The sequence below is a fragment of the Pleuronectes platessa genome, chromosome 4 (assembly GCF_947347685.1).
Source record: "Pleuronectes platessa chromosome 4, fPlePla1.1, whole genome shotgun sequence".
NCBI lineage: Eukaryota > Metazoa > Chordata > Actinopteri > Pleuronectiformes > Pleuronectidae > Pleuronectes > Pleuronectes platessa.
Genome location: NC_070629.1, coordinates 29,151,139 through 29,169,720, shown reverse-complemented (window position 1 = coordinate 29,169,720; position 18,582 = coordinate 29,151,139). Strand labels below are relative to the sequence as shown.

The 18,582-nt window shown below is 45.0% G+C and overlaps 1 protein-coding gene across 1 annotated transcript in view; it reads left to right on the top strand.

Annotated features, from left to right (window-relative positions):
* Positions 1 to 10,542, top strand: part of wdfy3 (WD repeat and FYVE domain containing 3) — a 58,034-nt gene extending 47,492 nt beyond the window's left edge. Inside the window, exons 42-63 of the mRNA XM_053420695.1 lie at positions 360 to 508; positions 999 to 1,119; positions 1,272 to 1,357; positions 1,623 to 1,703; positions 1,941 to 1,995; positions 2,093 to 2,212; positions 2,342 to 2,459; positions 2,580 to 2,686; positions 3,076 to 3,229; positions 3,325 to 3,416; positions 3,492 to 3,704; positions 3,800 to 3,941; positions 4,181 to 4,335; positions 4,739 to 4,897; positions 5,095 to 5,274; positions 5,360 to 5,542; positions 5,646 to 5,739; positions 5,824 to 5,979; positions 6,200 to 6,469; positions 6,619 to 6,730; positions 6,888 to 7,085; positions 7,295 to 10,542. Of these exons, the coding sequence (XP_053276670.1) occupies positions 360 to 508; positions 999 to 1,119; positions 1,272 to 1,357; positions 1,623 to 1,703; positions 1,941 to 1,995; positions 2,093 to 2,212; positions 2,342 to 2,459; positions 2,580 to 2,686; positions 3,076 to 3,229; positions 3,325 to 3,416; positions 3,492 to 3,704; positions 3,800 to 3,941; positions 4,181 to 4,335; positions 4,739 to 4,897; positions 5,095 to 5,274; positions 5,360 to 5,542; positions 5,646 to 5,739; positions 5,824 to 5,979; positions 6,200 to 6,469; positions 6,619 to 6,730; positions 6,888 to 7,085; positions 7,295 to 7,415 (3,066 nt within the window). The 3' untranslated portion in view covers positions 7,416 to 10,542. The remainder of the gene's footprint in view (positions 1 to 359; positions 509 to 998; positions 1,120 to 1,271; positions 1,358 to 1,622; positions 1,704 to 1,940; positions 1,996 to 2,092; positions 2,213 to 2,341; positions 2,460 to 2,579; positions 2,687 to 3,075; positions 3,230 to 3,324; positions 3,417 to 3,491; positions 3,705 to 3,799; positions 3,942 to 4,180; positions 4,336 to 4,738; positions 4,898 to 5,094; positions 5,275 to 5,359; positions 5,543 to 5,645; positions 5,740 to 5,823; positions 5,980 to 6,199; positions 6,470 to 6,618; positions 6,731 to 6,887; positions 7,086 to 7,294) is intronic.
* The last annotated feature ends 8,040 nt before the right edge of the window (positions 10,543 to 18,582 follow it).

Below are 18,582 nucleotides of genomic sequence, written 5' to 3'. Positions count from 1 at the left end.
TGTTGTAGAAAGTCCAGGAGTGTTGTCATCTAAATAACAGTAGTTTCAATTTGGCAGAAGAGTTGACAACACTTCCAAAACAGGTTGAATAGGATTTTACTGAGATTTACAGTTTCAAGTAATAACACAAACTTTCTGAACCTGAATATGAGCAGAATATGTTTCCGTTAAGTTTCTAAGTAAAGTTTTATTCCCCTGAATTAAATCTGTAAACGAGAATCTCCCTGTAGTCACATGAGTTTCAGTCAAGTCCTGCTGTAAAATCTCTGATGGACACTGAGCAGATCAACTGAAGTCACGAGTTAGGCATCCATATCTTTGATTAGCAAATGAACCCTCGGTTGTTTCTCTGGTTCCAGATTCAGCACATGTACCGCTGTGCCAGAGTTCAGGGTCTGGACACCAGCGAGGGTCTGCTGCTGTTCGGGAAGGAGCACTTCTACGTCATCGACGGCTACACCATGACCGTGTCCAGGGAGATCCGGGACATCGACACGCTGCCTCCGAAGTAGGTCCACCCCTCTGAGGCTGTGTGTCTGTCCTGAGGAGCGTTGAGACTCAGCACCAGAGCTGAGTCATGAATCCTGAGGCTGCAGCTCACAGATGACACAGTCACTGTACTTTTGAACGGTGACTTCATTCCTCTGGAGGCTGCACTGGGATCTGCTGCCAGGGTGATGTCATGCTGCTGAGGGAGCGAGTGTTGTGATGCAAACAGAAAAGCTTTGACTTGTTGAGTAGTTGTTTTTTAAGAGAGAGGATTTTTCTTTGTCTCTTTCTTTGAGGCATCATTTGGGAAAACAGCCAAAAAAACCTGTCGCCAACAGATGGTTGTTAGATTTAACTGGTTCCCCTCAGGTGCTGGATGAATTAAGCAGAGTATCAGCTTCAAATGGCAGATGGACTATTGTTATTTGTTTTAATGTTTAATAAACGGGGGGCAGCAAAGGATCTTTTTTCCCTTAATATGAATATTATTAATAAAACTTTGTTTCCAGTTTGCATGAGGCCATCATCCCCAGAGGAGCCCGACAAGGCCAGAGCCTGTTGAAGAGAACCTGCAGCATCTTCGCCTACGAGGACATCAAGGAGGTTCACAAGAGGCGCTACCTGCTGCAGGTCAGTACACACACACACACTGACGCACACACACACTTAAATATGATCATTTTGAAGAGATTTATACTGGACCCCAGGAAGCACCAGTAAAGTATTTGGGGTCAGCTCTTGAAATGCTGATGTGTGACTGGTGTGTGCTCTTCCTCTTTCAGCCGATGGCCGTGGAAGTGTTTTCAGCGGACGGGAGGAACTACCTGTTAGCCTTCCAGAAAGGAGTCCGCAACAAGGTTTACCAAAGGTACTGGATTCAAACTGATGCTGCTCTGTCAGTCACAGTGGTTAAAAACAATTGTTACTCTCTTTTGTGCCGAGATCCCACTACCTGATTTTAGCCTGATTATCCGTTCACCGACAAATTAGTTTTTTGTTTTTGATCGGTGGTCACTCACCATGAGAGATCTCTTTAAGGAAGTGATGTGAGAGCCACGTTGATGCGGCGCCTCCTCTATCAGATTTAGCTGTTTTGTGTTTTCTTGTTAAGTTTTGCGTTTGATTTCCTGCAGGTTCTTGGCTGTGGTGCCTTCACTGGCCGACAGCTCGGAGTCGGTTTCAGGTCAGAGGCCGAACACCAGCGTGGAACAGGGGTAAGATAAATAAAATATCCATATTACCATTTCAGTTTGCCGACTTTTTCAAATGTTGTGAGATGATTTATTTTCAAAATCTTTGTAGCATTTTTGATTAGAGTCTAAATATTTTACAGATATTAGGATTTGAGCTATTTACAGAAAATAAATGAAACGAAAAAACACTCAATCCCACAAATAACACGAAGAAGAAGAAGTTTGAACTAAACCACCTCCCTGTGCTGGTGTTTTCAGATCGGGTCTGCTCAGCACACTGGTCGGAGAGAAGTCGGTGACTCAAAGATGGGAGGTAACAACCTGAACTCATCAGTCTAAAGTTATGATTCATCATATCAGCTCGTCCAATCACAAGCCTCACTGGTCTGTGTGTGTGGTCTGTTTTCCAGCGAGGAGAGATCAGTAACTTCCAGTACCTGATGCACCTGAACACGCTGGCAGGACGCTCCTACAACGACCTGATGCAGTATCCGGTCTTCCCCTGGATCCTGGCCGACTACGACTCCGAGGTGAGTGAAGCTCTCCTCTCTCTACTGGTCTCATGTTTATAATGGTGGTACGATGGCAGCACGACTAAATGTCAGGATTTTCCACGTATGCATGAAGTCTCATTTTATAACTTTGGTCACGCTAACCAGGAGCTGGACCTGAGCAACCCCAAGACGTTCCGTAACCTGGCCAAGCCGATGGGCGCCCAGACGGAAGACAGACTGACCCAGTACAAGAAGAGGTACAAGGACTGGGAGGATCCCACCGGTAAGAGGCCAGACACGAGTTCACAAGCAGGAGAAAATTAAAGTCTGTTGTTTTTATTCAAAAGGTCAGATGAAGACATTAGAGGGATATTAATTTCATGTGTTGTTTCCGTCGCTCCAGGTGAAACCCCGGCTTACCACTACGGCACGCACTACTCCTCAGCCATGATCGTGGCCTCGTACCTGGTCCGGATGGAGCCTTTCACACAGATTTTCCTCAGACTTCAGGTTTGAACTGAGCTTCTGTTACCTACTGAGTGTTCTGCTCATCTTCTACATGCTCCCACTGTGAAGGGAAATGACTCAGACGAAACATTTAGAAGTTACTCTCACGGTAAGCTCAGTTAAAGAATTTAATAAATGGGTTTCCTCTCCGGGAAATAGAACTAAAAAGGTTTCTTTGCCTCCTCTTCCTGAAAGATTCACACAGAACAGAACAGAACAGGTCATATAAAGTTCTATTGCTCTTCACATCAGAAGGTTTCACTGCACTGAGTGCTGCTCGGTTTCTTCAGATCTCAAGGTCTAACAGAAAGATCATCGTCCTCTCAGCCTCTTAAAAACAAGATGCTTTCAAGTGTGAAACCGTGTGTGTGTGTTTGTGTGTTGTGTACCAGGGAGGCCATTTTGATCTGGCTGACAGGATGTACCACAGCGTGCGTGAAGCCTGGAACTCCGCCTCCAAACACAACATGGCTGACGTCAAGGAGCTCATCCCCGAGTTCTTCTATTTGCCAGAATTCATGCTCAACGCCAACAACTTTGACCTGGGTCAGTATGAGGTCGACTGCAGCACACGTCCAGCTGACTGAGATACTGGAGCTCATGAATATTAATGTTCTGCCCTCTGTCGTTTGACGAGCCAGGCGCCAAACAGAACGGCATCAAACTGGGAGACGTCATCCTGCCGCCTTGGGCGAAGGGCGACCCCCGAGAGTTCATCAGAGTCCACAGAGAGGTAGGACGTGAGCCCACAGTGAAGGTCTCGGCTTTCAGTGAGTCACATGCTAACCTCCATCTCCTGCTCCTTCAGGCGCTGGAGTGCGACTACGTTTCGGCCCACCTCCACGAATGGATCGACCTGATCTTCGGCTACAAGCAGCAGGGTCCTCCGGCTGTGGAGGCGGTCAACGTCTTCCACCACCTGTTCTACGAGGGTCAGGTGGACATCTACAACATCAACGACCCGCTCAAAGAGACGGCCACCATCGGCTTCATCAACAACTTTGGACAGATCCCCAAACAGGTTGGATGGACACATTTCTGACCCTTTCAGTAGATGTTTTTTAACCCGTCTCTTCAATCCCTCACGTGTGTTGATGGGTGTGTTTTGTGTTTCAGCTCTTTAAGAAGCCCCACCCTCCTAAACGGGTTCGCAGTAAAGCTAACGGCGACGTGGCAAGCGTTCCTCCGAGCTCCAACAGCGACAAGATCTTCTTCCACCATCTGGATAACCTCAGACCTTCTCTAGCGCCTGTCAAAGGTATGTCTGTGTACAACACACACAGAACCACAGACAGGCCAACTCACGTGACCTGTTAATGAGAATCTAAACAGAAGAAACGCAGCTGACCCTGATTTAGTGGGAAATCCCTGCTCTGACTTTCCACCATTTTTGTTCCTCGCTCATAGTATTTTCTGTAAATGCATTTTTCAGCTGTGTTCGTATAAACCCTGTTTTATTAAAGAATATTGACGACACATTTTTTTCTCTTTATCCAGAGCTGAAGGAGCCCGTGGGACAGATCGTCTGCACTGACAAAGGCATCCTTGCCGGGGAGCAAAACAAAGTCCTGGTTCCACCGACCTGGAGCAAGACCTTCGCCTGGGGCTACGCCGACCTCAGCTGCCGTCTGGCCAACTACGAGTCTGACAAGGTCTGGAGCCGTTCCTCCAACATTTAAACTCCTCTGGTATCTTTACTCCCGTGTCATTATGCTGCGTGTGAAGATGTAACACAATGTGTCATCATTTGATTTGTATGATTTGATTTCTTTTAAGTAGTTTAAATGACGTTCTGATCCACTGTTGATTCTCAAACACTTTCCTGTTCACATGTATGTCACTATGAATCTGTCGGGACAAAGTGAAACGTTATTAAAGACTTTGTTCCCCCCTGCTGGCGCCTGAGTGACACTACACATTTCTTAGTGACTCCATTACAGATGTCTCTCATGCACTTCCTCAGTAGAACCTCCTGTAGAACAATTTAAATAATCCTTTAAATGTTTGTTGAGATACAGATGAGTAACAGGTAGAAATCTGCGGCTGTGGTTTCAGGCGCTGGTTGTGTATGAGTGTCTGTCAGAGTGGGGTCAGGTCCTCTGTGCGATATGTCCCAACCCAAAGCTGGTCATCACCGGAGGCACCAGCACGGCCATCTGTGTGTGGGAGACAGGAACGTCCAAGGAGAGGGTCAAGTCCCTTGTGCTCAAACAGGTACACACACACACACACAAACACACAGACACACACACAGACACACACACTGTTCCTCAGAAGCTGGAGAGGCACTTACTCAAGGTCAGCTCTGATAGAAACCTGAAATTGTCTAAATGGCTTCCCTCTCGGTTCAGGACACACGAGGCAGCGGTGATGAACTGTGTAGCTCTAATCTCGTGTCTCTCGTCCACCAGGCGTTACTGGGCCACACAGACGCTGTGACGTGTCTCACGGCGTCGGCGGCGTACCACATTGTTGTCAGCGGCTCGCGGGATCGAACCTGCATCATCTGGGACCTCAACAAGCTCTCCTTCGTCACGCAGCTCAGGGGCCACCGGGCGCCCGTCTCAGCTCTGTGTATCAATGAACTGACGGTGGGTGAAGCAGAGAACACAACTCGTGATCGGCGTCACCGTGAAATGGGGACAGAGTGATTTAAAGATGTTTGTGTTTGTTCAGGGCGACATCGTGTCGTGTGCAGGAACCTACATCCACGTGTGGAGCATCAACGGCAGCCCCATCGCCAGCGCCAACACCTTCACCGGACGCAGCCAGCAGATCCTGTGCTGCTGCGTGTCGGAGATGAACGAGTGGGACACACAGAACGTCATCGTCACGGGACACTCGGACGGCGTCGTGAGGGTAACTACACAATGTCTTCTCAGGCTGCTGTGATACATTAAGTATTTAAAATGCTGCAAACAGAGATATTCAGTCATTGTTGTTACTCTTCTATTTGTCATAGTTTTGGAGAATGGAGTTCCTCCAAGTCCCAGAAACGCCTGCTCCGGTGCCGGTTGAGCCCGATGTGCCCGACTGCTGCGGCGAGGAGAAGATCGGTGAGTCCTTCACCAACAGATTCTGACTTTCACATCAGCAACACGTAACAACACAAATCTGACGAGGTTCTCTCTCCGTGGCAGAAGGCGGCGTGAGTCACAACGGGGAAGACATCAGCAGCGAGTCGGACGGAGACGAACCGAGTCTGAGCCAGGAGCCCAAAGCGCCACGCAACCCGTCCACAGGGGGGGGCAGTCAGCCGGGCAGCCAGCCGGGCAGCGCCGTCCACAGACCCAGAGGTAAACACGGACTCCACCACCAGAGGCTGCTCATGTTTCTACAGCTACAGCCCGTCTTGACCTCTTCGTTAGTTTAATACACTTTGTCAGGATGTTGGTTTGTCCTGCTTTTCACATTTCCCGTGTATTTCCTTCCCTGAGATTCAGGACAGTATTTCATGAGACCTGAGTGTTAAACCATAGTGATGTTCTCACTCCTGATAAATAAAACCCCTTGCAGGTCCCTCAGCCCGAGCGGGAGCGTCATGGTCGATGGACAGCGGCTCAGACGACTCCCACCGCTGGTCAGACTCCCTCAGCGTGGACGAGAAGGACGGCTTCGTGTTTGTCAACTATTCTGAGGGTCAGACCAGAGGCCCTCACCCTCACCCTCACCCTCATCCTCATCCTCATCCTCATCCTCATCCAGCGCATCCAGGCCACAGCTCGGTGCCTCAGCCGCTCCACGCCTCTGTCTTGGAGGCACGGACGTTCAACCAGCTCAGGGCAGGTGTGTGTCCGAGAATCAGGTTTTAACAAGTCACGGTTTAATTTTTTAAAGCAAAGCAACATTTTCTAAAGAGTTTGCTCCGCTGATCTGATGACCAGGCCTTTGTTGTATTGTTAAAACGCTGCTGCTCTATTTGTGCGTGTCCGCAGGCTACAGATGGGAGCGCCAGCTGGTCTTCAGGAGCAAACTCACCATGCACACAGCGTTCGATCGTAAGGACAACGCTCACCCAGCAGAGATCTCCTCCCTCGCCATCTCCAAGTAAGAACGATGGAAGAGCGTGTAGTCCTGCACCAAACTGACAAACTTTGAATTGTTGTGAATTGTAATGTAACTGGTTTTTATATGGTTCCTGATCCGTGGACAGTTGATTAGAAACTCACTCAATTCCACTGACCTCCCACTTTCCTCTCCTCAGGGACCACAGTAAGATCCTGGTGGGCGATGGGCGCGGCCGGGTCTTCAGCTGGTCGGTCAGTGACCAGCCGGGCCGTTCGGCAGCTGATCACTGGGTGAAGGACGAGGTGGTCGACAGCTGCTCCGGTTGCTCAGTTCGTTTCTCCCTCACTGAGCGACGCCACCACTGCAGGAACTGCGGGCAGCTCTTCTGCCAGAAGTAATGCTTTGTTTTTGAATGGTTTAATTAAATGAAAATATGAACGCTTTCTACTCACCTGATCCTCTGCATCTTTGAACCTTTGGTGTTTCCCAGGGCTCCGTCCTGGGTCCCCTGTTGTTTTAGCTCTACTCTTTTGCAACAGCTTCATGATGGAGAACCCGAATTAACCCACCGACATGCTCACCTTGTCTCTCTCTGTTTCTCAGGTGCAGTCGCTTCCAGTCAGAGATCAAAAGGCTGAAGATCTCGTCCCCGGTGCGAGTTTGTCAGAACTGTTATTACAACCTGCAGCACGAGCGAAGTGTGGAGGACGGCTGCAGAAACTGAGCTCAACCCGCCGCCGACAAAAGAAATCCTCCTCTCGGGGACCTGAGGAGGATTTCCATCCTTCATCTGCCTCGTTGTTCCCTCGTCAGCCCTCAGACAACCTGCACCTCCCTCCCTCTGAAGCCCCCCCCTCTACCCTTTGGTGTGTTCAACCACATGAACTGTAACACACCGACAGACGAGAACGGGAAGGAACGTCCGTCAATTCATCTTTGTGACGGTCAAACTCATTGAAGGAGAACGGAGGGAAAAGGAGGTCGAACGTGATGGAAATGAAATGAAAACTCAATCCCCACTTTACCACCTGCTCTCCAAACGCCCTCGAGTGCGGCGCCTGATTCAATCACCCGCCATCTTTGTGTTGAGATCAAGAAACATGGAAAACTCCTTCCTCTGTCACTGCAAGACATAAGACACTTGTTGATATTGTAAATATTTAACATGGCCTTTCTAACTGTAAGAGGAACAAACAGAACAAAAAATAAGGTCAATGAAAAAAGAGCAAAAACAAAAGAAATTGCCTGTAACATAGCGTTGTGACTAACCACTGCTGGCTTTAAAAATACAAAAAAAGAAAAAGAACAAAATCGATGGTATGTCGTCTGCGTCGCAGCGAGTTCAGCGACGTCACACGGGAGGGAAATGAATGTCAATAATTAATGTCAGTGGGTTGAATTTACTCGTGCGTCTAGTTATTATGCAACGTCACTTATTTTCTTTTTTTTTTATTTCCTGTTTGTTTTTGTTGTTTTTTACAAAAATGTGATTAATTTTGTACGTGTGCGTTGCCCACAGCGCCGAGCGCTCGCCATCACACAGATTTATTATCAGAACGTCTTTTCCTTCTTTTGCCAAATTGTTTAAAAGTATAAAATTAGGATACTTTTTTTTTTATCCTCAAATCATCTATTCTGTCCGTTACATGAGTTCCCATTTGGAGAATATTTGTTGTTGCTGCTTCTTTTGAAAGACTGGACACGTAATCACGTTTGTTTTTGTTTATATATATATATATTTTAGAAAACATATCAGTTCATTTGTGAAAGAAATATGAATTAGGTGGAAATAGAAGATAGACCTTTAATGTTGCTGCACATTTGTTTTGCGTGTTTAGTTACTGTACAGTGTTGAAGCAGCGTTTTGAATGCGCACACAGAAAAAGGGACTCGTAGTTTTTATTTTTCTGCACAGACTCGTCGTTTGCTGGACTTCCCCCCCGATCCTGTGGCATTATTACAGCGGCACTCCGTACACTTTATCCTCAGTCCGTGTTAAACTGGAGGAGCAGCAGCCAATCGTCTTTCAGTGTGAGAAGAAAGTATGAAAACCTAAATAATCATTCATGAGATTAATTTAAAGACAGTGGGACAGAGCTGCTGTTTGACGCTTTATGTTGCTGTTTTGATACAAATGCAGAAATTATTGATTTTTACATCTTGGCTATTTATTCTAGAGAAGGTTAAAAACTTTTATTTGGCGGTGACCGTTTTAAATTGAGAAATCAGTGACTCATTTCACTCTAATTTCTGTTTCTGCTCCTTCATGGACATAATTTACAAACCAGACGAGACCATTTGGTTCCGATGACCAGGAACCGTTAACCTCGGAGAGCGCAAACTTCCGCCAAGAAAGTGCAAAAACAAAACAAGGATGAAAAAAATGTAGATTTTTAACAGTCGAACCTGATGAAACAAGAACAAAAAGAAATTGTTCTTTCTCCAAAAGTTTTTTTGTATTTGCATATATTCCTGTTACAGGTAAATATGAGTTTTTGAGGAAAGTTTGAAATTATCCTAATGGGAAAAGTTTCAGTTAGAAAAACAAAAGATCTAGTGTAATTTGTGACGCTACCAAAAGGGGGCGCCACGCTCTACACAAAGAGTCCAGCAGGGAAGTAAATGTCACTTTTTGGCACAAATTGAAACTCGTACAAGACTGAGATATTAATATCGGAGGTGTTTTAAATTTTTTCTGTTGATAAACGTAACTTACAGACGCATCACGTAAACATGACGGTCGTCTGCGTACGAGTTTAGAATTTGTCACCACACGATACAGTTTTAGTTGCGGCTGCTGCCTCGACAGTTACACACAATGAACCTGCGTTTGTTTTCAGTTTTTTCGCTCCGTATACGTTTGTGTTCATGTTGTTTTGTTCGTGGCTCTGTGGGAAACACGGGAGCATTCAAGTGCTGCTTTCGTTTTCTTTCTATTTCTTTGAGAGAACGTTTCGTTATTTTTTGTTTCCACACTCGTCTTCAGTCTGCAACATGTAAAAAAGCAAAAAGAACACACTTTAATATTCACCCCCACAGATCCCTGACATTATACTAATAATACGCACTCTTGTTATCGTCCACTGCGTTTACGTACTGTAACTTAGCGTGCAATCATGCCACCTAGCTGAATCGGCCGAGTCGGCTTCTGTCAATCAAGAGTTGCTTAGCACCTTCACGTGTACAAAAGAAAAGTCATGAGTTTTTATTCAATACAGTTTTACGTTGTGGTTTTAACAGTGAAGTGCGTTTCACAAGCGAATAAATGAACTGAACAACGTATTTATGCAAATATAAATGGATTTAGATTTTTTTTTTATGATTATTGCGATTTCAGCAAGTTTTGTTACTTGTTGCATGTCTATTAACACAGCTGACTTTCTGTGTCAGTGCATTGTACATGTTCTTGGCATTATATTGTTTTGTTTTGTTCTTTTTCGGGTTTTTAATTTGTATATTTTTTTGGAGGCACTGTCTGATGAGTTACTCCCGAGTGACCGAGCATCAGGTTTATGTACAGAGCTGCAGAACGTCTCCTGACTCAGACTTTTTGTATTCTTAACCGAAAAGAATTCATGACAAGTGGAGAGAAGAAGAAAGAGGAGGAGGAATAAATCTCGGATTATTTTGGTGGTCTTGTATTAGACTGCGATATTACAGTATCTGGTGTGCAATCTGTGATAGCTGAGTGTTCCTTGTATATTTGTGTTCACTACATCCCACAAGAGAAAAACTAGTAGAGTAACGACCCAGCTCCCCGTTACAGAAACAAAATGTTACAATAATGCAATAGATCTGGTACTTATTCTTTTTAATTTAATTTCAATAAATAATTGCTGTTTACCACCAAAGGCAAGAGTCACATGGTTCATTTCTGATTTTGGCAAAAGTTGATAAATCGTGTTGGAAATTTCAGACCTGCACTTAAGTCTGGACATTTTTCCAGAAATCTTTCGGAGAGTCTGTATGTGAGAACGCAAATGTCTGACTCGGTTGATCTGGTTGTTTTCTGGATTGTCTCCTGCACCTCCCTTGTAAATGTCAGAGTGAGTCCATGTGAGAAAGCAGCAGGACAATGTGTGGAAGCTTCCCAGAGAGCGAAAGAAGAAGTCAGCAAAAATATTTTACCCGTGACCTCCTGAATTACAGAGTGTACCCCCTTCCAGAAAGTCTGGATACGGTCGCATGACCAAAACAAGTGAATAAATGTACCTTTATGTATTTTACATTTATAACAAAGGTTAGAGGTGTCAGGGAACATTCTCTGGAGGCGAATAGGTGTGTAATAGGTTCTAAAAAAAAAATGTAAGTTCTGTTCATGTATGGAGATTGAGGTACATTTAGGGAAAACCCCACTTCAGATCTTGTCCCAGTCTATAGGATTAAACGTCACCTCCAGGTCGCACTCCCATAACGGCTTCAAAGATTCATAACCTGAAGATTCAAAATAAAGTGGTGAAACATAAATCTTTGATATCAGTTTTTTGGGAGACTTAGCCAAAATTATTGATTTTTCCAACTCTGACAGTCCCATGCGTATCTTGCCTGTCCTCAGAAGGGACCCTATAAAGTGACGAATTTGAAGATACTAATAAAAGTCTTTGTGAGGAATATTAAAATCAGCCCTGATTTTCACAAATGGTTTAACAGAGTCGGAGTCCAACAGGTCCATAAAGTTAGATAAGCCATTAAATGCCCACTCCATCAGACCAATACCCCTAATCTGTGCTGGTAAATCTTGCGCATTATTAATGCCGTGGCTCAAAGTTCATCAGCTCATCGTGACAAACTAAATCGCTGTAACTTCCGTGATCGTGGGTCCATCGCCCTCAAACTATGCGTGTATCAACAGCCCCCCCTTGAAGATATTCTGATGGTTTTAAGGAATAGGCATGGCAAAATAACTGACTAGCGCCCCCTAAAGGGGAGCCCCGGCACCACGATTGGTCTACATCTAAAAAATTGATAGGAACGTCTTTTCATGACAAAGAAATAAGTCTCTTGGATAGATATGCTTAAACAAACAGGAACCCCGCCATTTTGGATTTTGTGGCCATTTTGGTCATATTACACATTTTTACTTTGACACACTTGTCGTAGAGCTTTCATCGAATCAACGTTAAATTGACTTGAGTGTCATCCGAACAAGATGGAGATTTAAACTTATTCAAAGATCTATTTTTCGTCACCCCGTGTGACCATGGCGTTGTGTCGAAGTTTGATTACACGCCATCAAAACACGAGCTTCTGTATCTTGGATAAATTCGGTCCAATCGAGTCCAAACTAGATATGTAAGACAAGAGTCGTGACCTGATGACATATACAAAGCAACATGACTTAAAATCGAAGAAGGTGCCCTAAAACAGGAAAATATACAAAGGGCTGTTTTGGAAGAGCAAAGTAAAAACACACTGCATCTGCTTTTGAAAAAGAAACGAAGAGAGCTGCTCAAATTGGTTCTGCTCTTGAAAAAGAAAGTACCAAAAGAAGTACATGTCCTCAGGTTAAGGGTGCTATGGTCAAGGAAGGCAAATTATTGAACAAGCGGGAGCGTAGGCTTCCAAACTCCTTCAATGCCCAAGACCAGGTACAAGAGTAGTGCACACAACAATCACTAAATGGAATTTAAGCTGGAAGAGCGGATATTTTCAAGCACAGCTAGGGATGCACCGATATGGAAATTCTTGGCCGATATATGTCAATGACTTTCCCTTAAGAATAAAGCTCTCCTCATCTCGTATTAACAGATCGAATGAAAATACAAGACAAAAGTTTGTACTTCTCGCTCCTTTTTCAAATATGTAGATTAAATCATTAAGTTTAGATTTTTTCCCACAATGCTGGGTTGTGGCAGCGACTCGTACTACTTCCTGAGATACATAATTAGCAGATGAACTTATAATAAAACACTTTGATAGTGTTGATCATTAACATTTTTAATTTACGATGAAAGGAAATGAAGCGTATGAAGCCTTTTAGTGTGAAAGAGTCCAGCGGAAGTCATAAGTGTCGGTTGGCGGAAGCTGACGGTGGAGGGAGGACCGGAGACTGCGGAGATAAACAAGTGCCACAAGAAGTACATGTCTTCAGCTCAAGGGAGTTATAATCAAGGAAGGAAACACATTGAAGAGGCTGCAGCGTTTGCTTCCAGCCCAGTCACGTTCACTGCAGTGATTTGATGATACACACAGTGTTGGAGGATATTATAAACCTATTAATGACTTGGCTCCGTAACTTTGCTGTTAATAGATTCTAAACGTAATTTGCTTTAAGTCTTTTTTTATATTTTTTAAATTAAAAGGTTTGTGTGGAACAGTTCACCACCTCACGTCTGCATCGCAACTTTCCCGTCTCCAAAACATTCGTACGCATGGGTCAGAGTTTGTGTGGAAAAGACTGTTTTTATAAATCCCAACGTTTGCGTGAGAAGTGGCGTACGCACGTTTCAGGCCCCGTTCTGTGCGTACGTAACGGTTCTAAATGTGACTCCTGCAGGGTAGGCTAGGCGAGGGCCACACACCTCCACCACATGGCCCAGTGTGAGGACTTTGGCCTGGCACAGTTTCTGAGGTAGGCCTGGTTCTACATCATATCGGATCCGAGTCCCGTGAACCACTGGCTCTTTGAGGAGCCAGAGCAGAGAGTCACAGTTCTTCAGTCTGTCCTTATGGAACATTCCCCACATTTTGAGCTGGTCTCATCAAAATTTCGTAGAAAGTCTTACTCAAAGTAATGCACTAGAATTCGTATGAATTCCACGTAATAATGAGTCAGGAGGCTGGGGACACCTGACATGTGCTTCTATCTCTTCGTGAAAACAAAAAACATGGCGGTCGTCCCTCTAACCGTAACCCTGATCTGAAAAATACGTATGAACTCTGCACCACGGTGATTCAGCAGAGTGAGAGCCACATAGGCTTGAGTGGAGAATACGTAATTTACCCTTGACACCCGACATTTAACGGAGGAAACAGCGGAGAAGTTCTTCAACATGGATGACAATAAATTAATAATTGAAGTGAAGAAGTACAGTGACCTTAGTACTGCAAGCTAGACTATTATGCAGCTGTAGACACAACACAGGGGGTCCCTGGGCCTGAGAAGGAAAGAAAATGAGTTTAATGTGGCTATTAAATGTGACTAAAACTAGACTCAAATGTTCTGAGTTTTTGTCGAAGAAAACTAGAGTTAACCAAAAAGGATCAAAATGACTAAATGTGATTAAAACTTATATGCATTTTCATATAAAGACTAAGACAAAATCAAAAATTGCTGCCAAAATTAACACTGTTTCTCAGCCTCGTGGCCAACACTTTGGACAAAAGTTTATAATCAGTGCAGAGCAGAGCTACTGGTCGCCAGTTCTTTATCTCCTGAAGATCTTTTTTGGGGAGAAGGGTGAGGACCGCCATCCTGCAGCTCAAAGGAAGCTGTCCTTTGTTGTGCTGTCTCTGAGGACCAACAGCAGATCTCCTCCAATCACAGGCCAGAAAACCTTGTAAAAATCTGCAGGAAGTCTGTCGATGCCCGGAGCATTGCCGTTCTTTATCCTCTGCAGCGCAGCATGTAGTTCTTCAGCAGAGAGCTGTTTGTAGAGCTCTGCACTGACCTCTGCAGGAACCTTGGGTAGACCCTCAAAGAATGTCTGTCCCACCTCTGGTCTCTCTTGGAACTCCATCTTGAAGAGTTCCTCATAGAAACTTACAGCATATCTGCAAATCTCTGCTTTTCGTTGACAATTTGAGAAAATCTTCTTCAATCAAAAAATTGTCCACACTGTTCTCCTCCTGTGAACTGTGTGTCGCTCTGTGGCTGCATCGGATCAGATGTCCCTCTTTCCCATAGCCAAAACACATCATTTTACCTGATGTAACATGCACCGTGTAATAAAATTCCTCAATTTTTAATCTAAAGACCAAGTTTAATTCTTCCTCACTCTTTTTTAGCATCATGAACACACTGTCATACCCAACAACCTCACCTATAGCCAGACTGACCTCTTCCACCGAGCAGTCCATTGCCGGACACATACACCGGCAGCTACCGACTTACCTGCTGCTACTGACACTATTACTCACAAAGGAACAAAACACCTCTAATATAAGTAAAGAATGAAAGAGATAAGAGGTCAAGACGGACAGACAGACGGACAGACAGCATGTTGACTCTTTTTTGCAGACGTTAGTCTATAACAGGGAACTTAAAGGAAGTTGAAAACAAGAGGAGGCGAGCCGAGCTCAGCTGGACCCTGGATGCAGCTGGTCGGGAACATTGTCTGCCAGAAAAGTAAACCTATGACTTTGTGTTGTTGAACGTCTTTGTCATTACCTAGCATGTTGATTACTTGTTTCACTGAAGCCATGTTCATTTTAATACCAAGTTCATTTGTATACAGTAGGCTAACCTTTTACAGCCGTGAGAGTACGATGTATGTACAGTTGCAATCAGAATTACCCCCCCCCCCCCCCCCCCCCAAAGATTTTAAGAATTTATCATTTATAGTTACTTCAAAGAGCAAGATTCTGCTTTGGTTGACTTCTTTATGAGTTGAGTGAAAGAGAAAATCAACACGGTAATTGCATGATGTAGTATTTGTGTGTAACAGTATAATTTGTTAAGATGGCCATGACGCAATTATTCAGCACCGATATAATATTGTTGTTTTTAAAGCTGAAACATAATTAAGCCTTTAGGAACTCTATAATGACCCTTCATTGGCCTCAGATGTGATGCTTAATAAAGAGGTCAACTTCATAGGAAATAGGAATCTAAGAACTAAAGATCTTAAAGGATGATGTTGGTCTCCTATGATGTTGGTTTCCACTTGTCAATAATAAACCGTAGAAATGAAGTAAGGTATCAGTAAGGTAGACAATAAATGCTGTATGTCGCTATGACCAAACATTGGAATATCGATATACTAGAAGTTATTATAGAGGAGAGTGAAGAGGAATTTGAGGAGACCGAAGACAAAGAGGAGAAAATGGAGACGATTATAAAGCTTGAGGTATTATTGATTCCATTTCAGTTATTGACTCTATTTTAATAATTCCGTGCGAAATGTATAAGATAATTCACCCCCAATTTTGTTAAATTGGTTCAGCTTCAAAGCACATGAGTAATAACTGTTTTGTTTCACAGGAAAGTAAATCAAAGCAGGCGACTGCAGGTGGTCTGCAAGAAGCCCCACAAAGAGAAAGAGAAGCCAGAGCTGCACTGGAGATGAACTTGAAGCAAGAAAAAGCTCAAATAGCTCATCTGCGAAAAGCCCCGTGGAGAGAAAGCGAAGCCAGAGCTGCACTGAAGATGGACTGGATGCAAGAACAAGCACGAGCAGAAATAGCTCGTCTGCGAGAGAAGAGTCAGCACATGAAGGCACGAGGGGAGAACTGCAAAGTCCAGAGGGGTGATGAGACTGGAGGCTCCCAGCAGCAGAGAGACAGAGAAGAAGTGATCCGTCTAACTCAGGAAAACCAACGTCTGGCTTTTGAGAACAAGAAGCTAAAATATGAAGTTCAGAGTGCTCTGGAGTTTAGTGAGGACACTGTCATCAACCTGAATCAGAGAAATGATCAAAATCACAAACTAGCTTCTGAGAAGAAGAGGCTACAGGATGACCTTGAGGAGGCTCTAGAGTTTGGTAAAGACACTATCATCCTTCGGAATCAGAAAAAGGATCAAGATCACAAACTAGCTTCTGAGAAGAAGAGGCTACAAGATGACCTTGAGGAGGCTCTGCACCTTGTTCATGAGGCTATCATCTCCCAGGAGCAGGACACAGATAAACTGGACCAGCTGAAACTGAAAGAACACCAACTGGCTTCTGAGAACAAGGAGCTACAAGACGAACTTCAGGGTGCTTTACATGAGATAATGATTGCTCATCAGGCTGTCATCTCCAAGCAGCATAAGGAAACCGATGAAGTGATCCGCCTGAGACGGACAATTTACAGATTGGCTTCTGAGAAGAAGACGCTACAAGGTGAACTTGAGGGTGCTGTATGTGAGAAAGACCTTGCTCATCAGGCTTTCTTCTCCCAGCACCAGGAGGACACAGATAAACTGGACCTGCTGACCCAAGAAAATCATCAACTTGCTTCTGAGATCCGGAGGCTACAAGGTGAACTTGAGAGTGCTGTATGTGAGAAAGACATTGCTCATCAGGCTGTCATCTCCCAGCAGCAGGAGGACACAGATAAAGTGAACCGCCTGTGTCGGAAAGTTAACAAAATTGCTTCTGAGAGGAAGAGCCTACAGAGTGAACTTGATGACGCTCTACGTGAGAAGGACCTTGCTCATCAGGCGGTCATCTCCCAGCACCAGGAGGACAGAGCTAAACTGGACCAGCTGACCCAAGAAAATCATCAACTTGCTTCTGAGATCCGGAGGCTACAAGGTGAACTTGAGAGTGCTGTATGTGAGAAAGACATTGCTCATCAGGCTGTCATCTCCCATTACCAGGAGGACACAGCTAAACTGGACCAGCTGACCAAAGAAAATCATCAACTTGCTTCTGAGATCCGGAGGCTACAAGGTGAACTTGATGACGCTCTACGTGAGAAGGACCTTGCTCATCAGGCTGTCATCTCCCAGCAGCAGGAGGACACAGATAAAGTGAACCGCCTGTGTCGGAAAGTTAACAAAATTGCTTCTGAGAGGAAGAGTCTACAAAGTGAACTTGATGACGCGCTCCGTGAGAAGGACCTTGCTCATCAGGCTGTCATCTCCCAGCACCAGGAGGACACAGCTAAACTGGACCAGCTGACCAAAGAAAATCATCAACTTGCTTCTGAGATCCGGAGGCTACAAGGTGAACTTGAGAATGCTGTATGTGAGAAAGACCTTGCTCATCAGGCTGTCATCTCCCAGCACCAGGAGGACACAGATAAAGCGAACCGCCTGTGTCGGAAAGTTAACAAAATTGCTTCTGAGAGGAAGAGTCTACAGAGTGAACTTGATGACGCGCTCCGTGAGAAGGACCTTGCTCATCAGGCGGTCATCTCCCAGCACCAGCAGGACAGAGCTAAACTGGACCAGCTGACCCAAGAAAATCATCAACTTGCTTCTGAGATCCGGAGGCTACAAGGTGAACTTGATGACGCTCTACGTGAGAAGGACCTTGCTCATCAGGCTGTCATCTCCCAGCAGCAGGAGGACACAGATAAAGTGAACCGCCTGTGTCGGAAAGTTAACAAAATTGCTTCTGAGAGGAAGAGTCTACAAAGTGAACTTGATGGCGCTCTACGTGAGAAGGACCTTGCTCATCAGGCGGTCATCTCCCAGCACCAGGAGGACACAGCTAAACTGGACCAGCTGACCCAAGAAAATCATCAACTTGCTTCTGAGATCCGGAGGCTACAAGGTGAACTTGAGAGTGCTGTATGTGAGAAAGACATTGCTCATCAGGCTGTCATCTCCCAGCACCAGGAGGACACAGCTAAACTGGACCAGCTGACCAAAGAAAATCATCAACTTGCTTCTGAGATCAGGAGGCTACAAGGTGAACTTGATGACGCTCTACGTGAGAAGGACCTTGCTCATCAGGCTGTCATCTCCCAGCAGCAGGAGGACACAGATAAAGTGAACCGCCTGTGTCGGAAAGTTAACAAAATTGCTTCTGAGAGGAAGAGTCTACAAAGTGAACTTGATGGCGCTCTACGTGAGAAGGACCTTGCTCATCAGGAGGTCATCTCCCAGCACCAGGAGGACACAGATAAACTGGACCTGCTGACCAAAGAAAATCATCAACTTGCTTCTGAGATCCAGAGGCTACAAGGTGAACTTGAGAATGCTGTATGTGAGAAAGACCTTGCTCATCAGGCTGTCATCTCCCAGCACCAGGAGGACACAGATAAAGCGAAGCGCCTGTGTCGGAAAGTTAACAAAATTG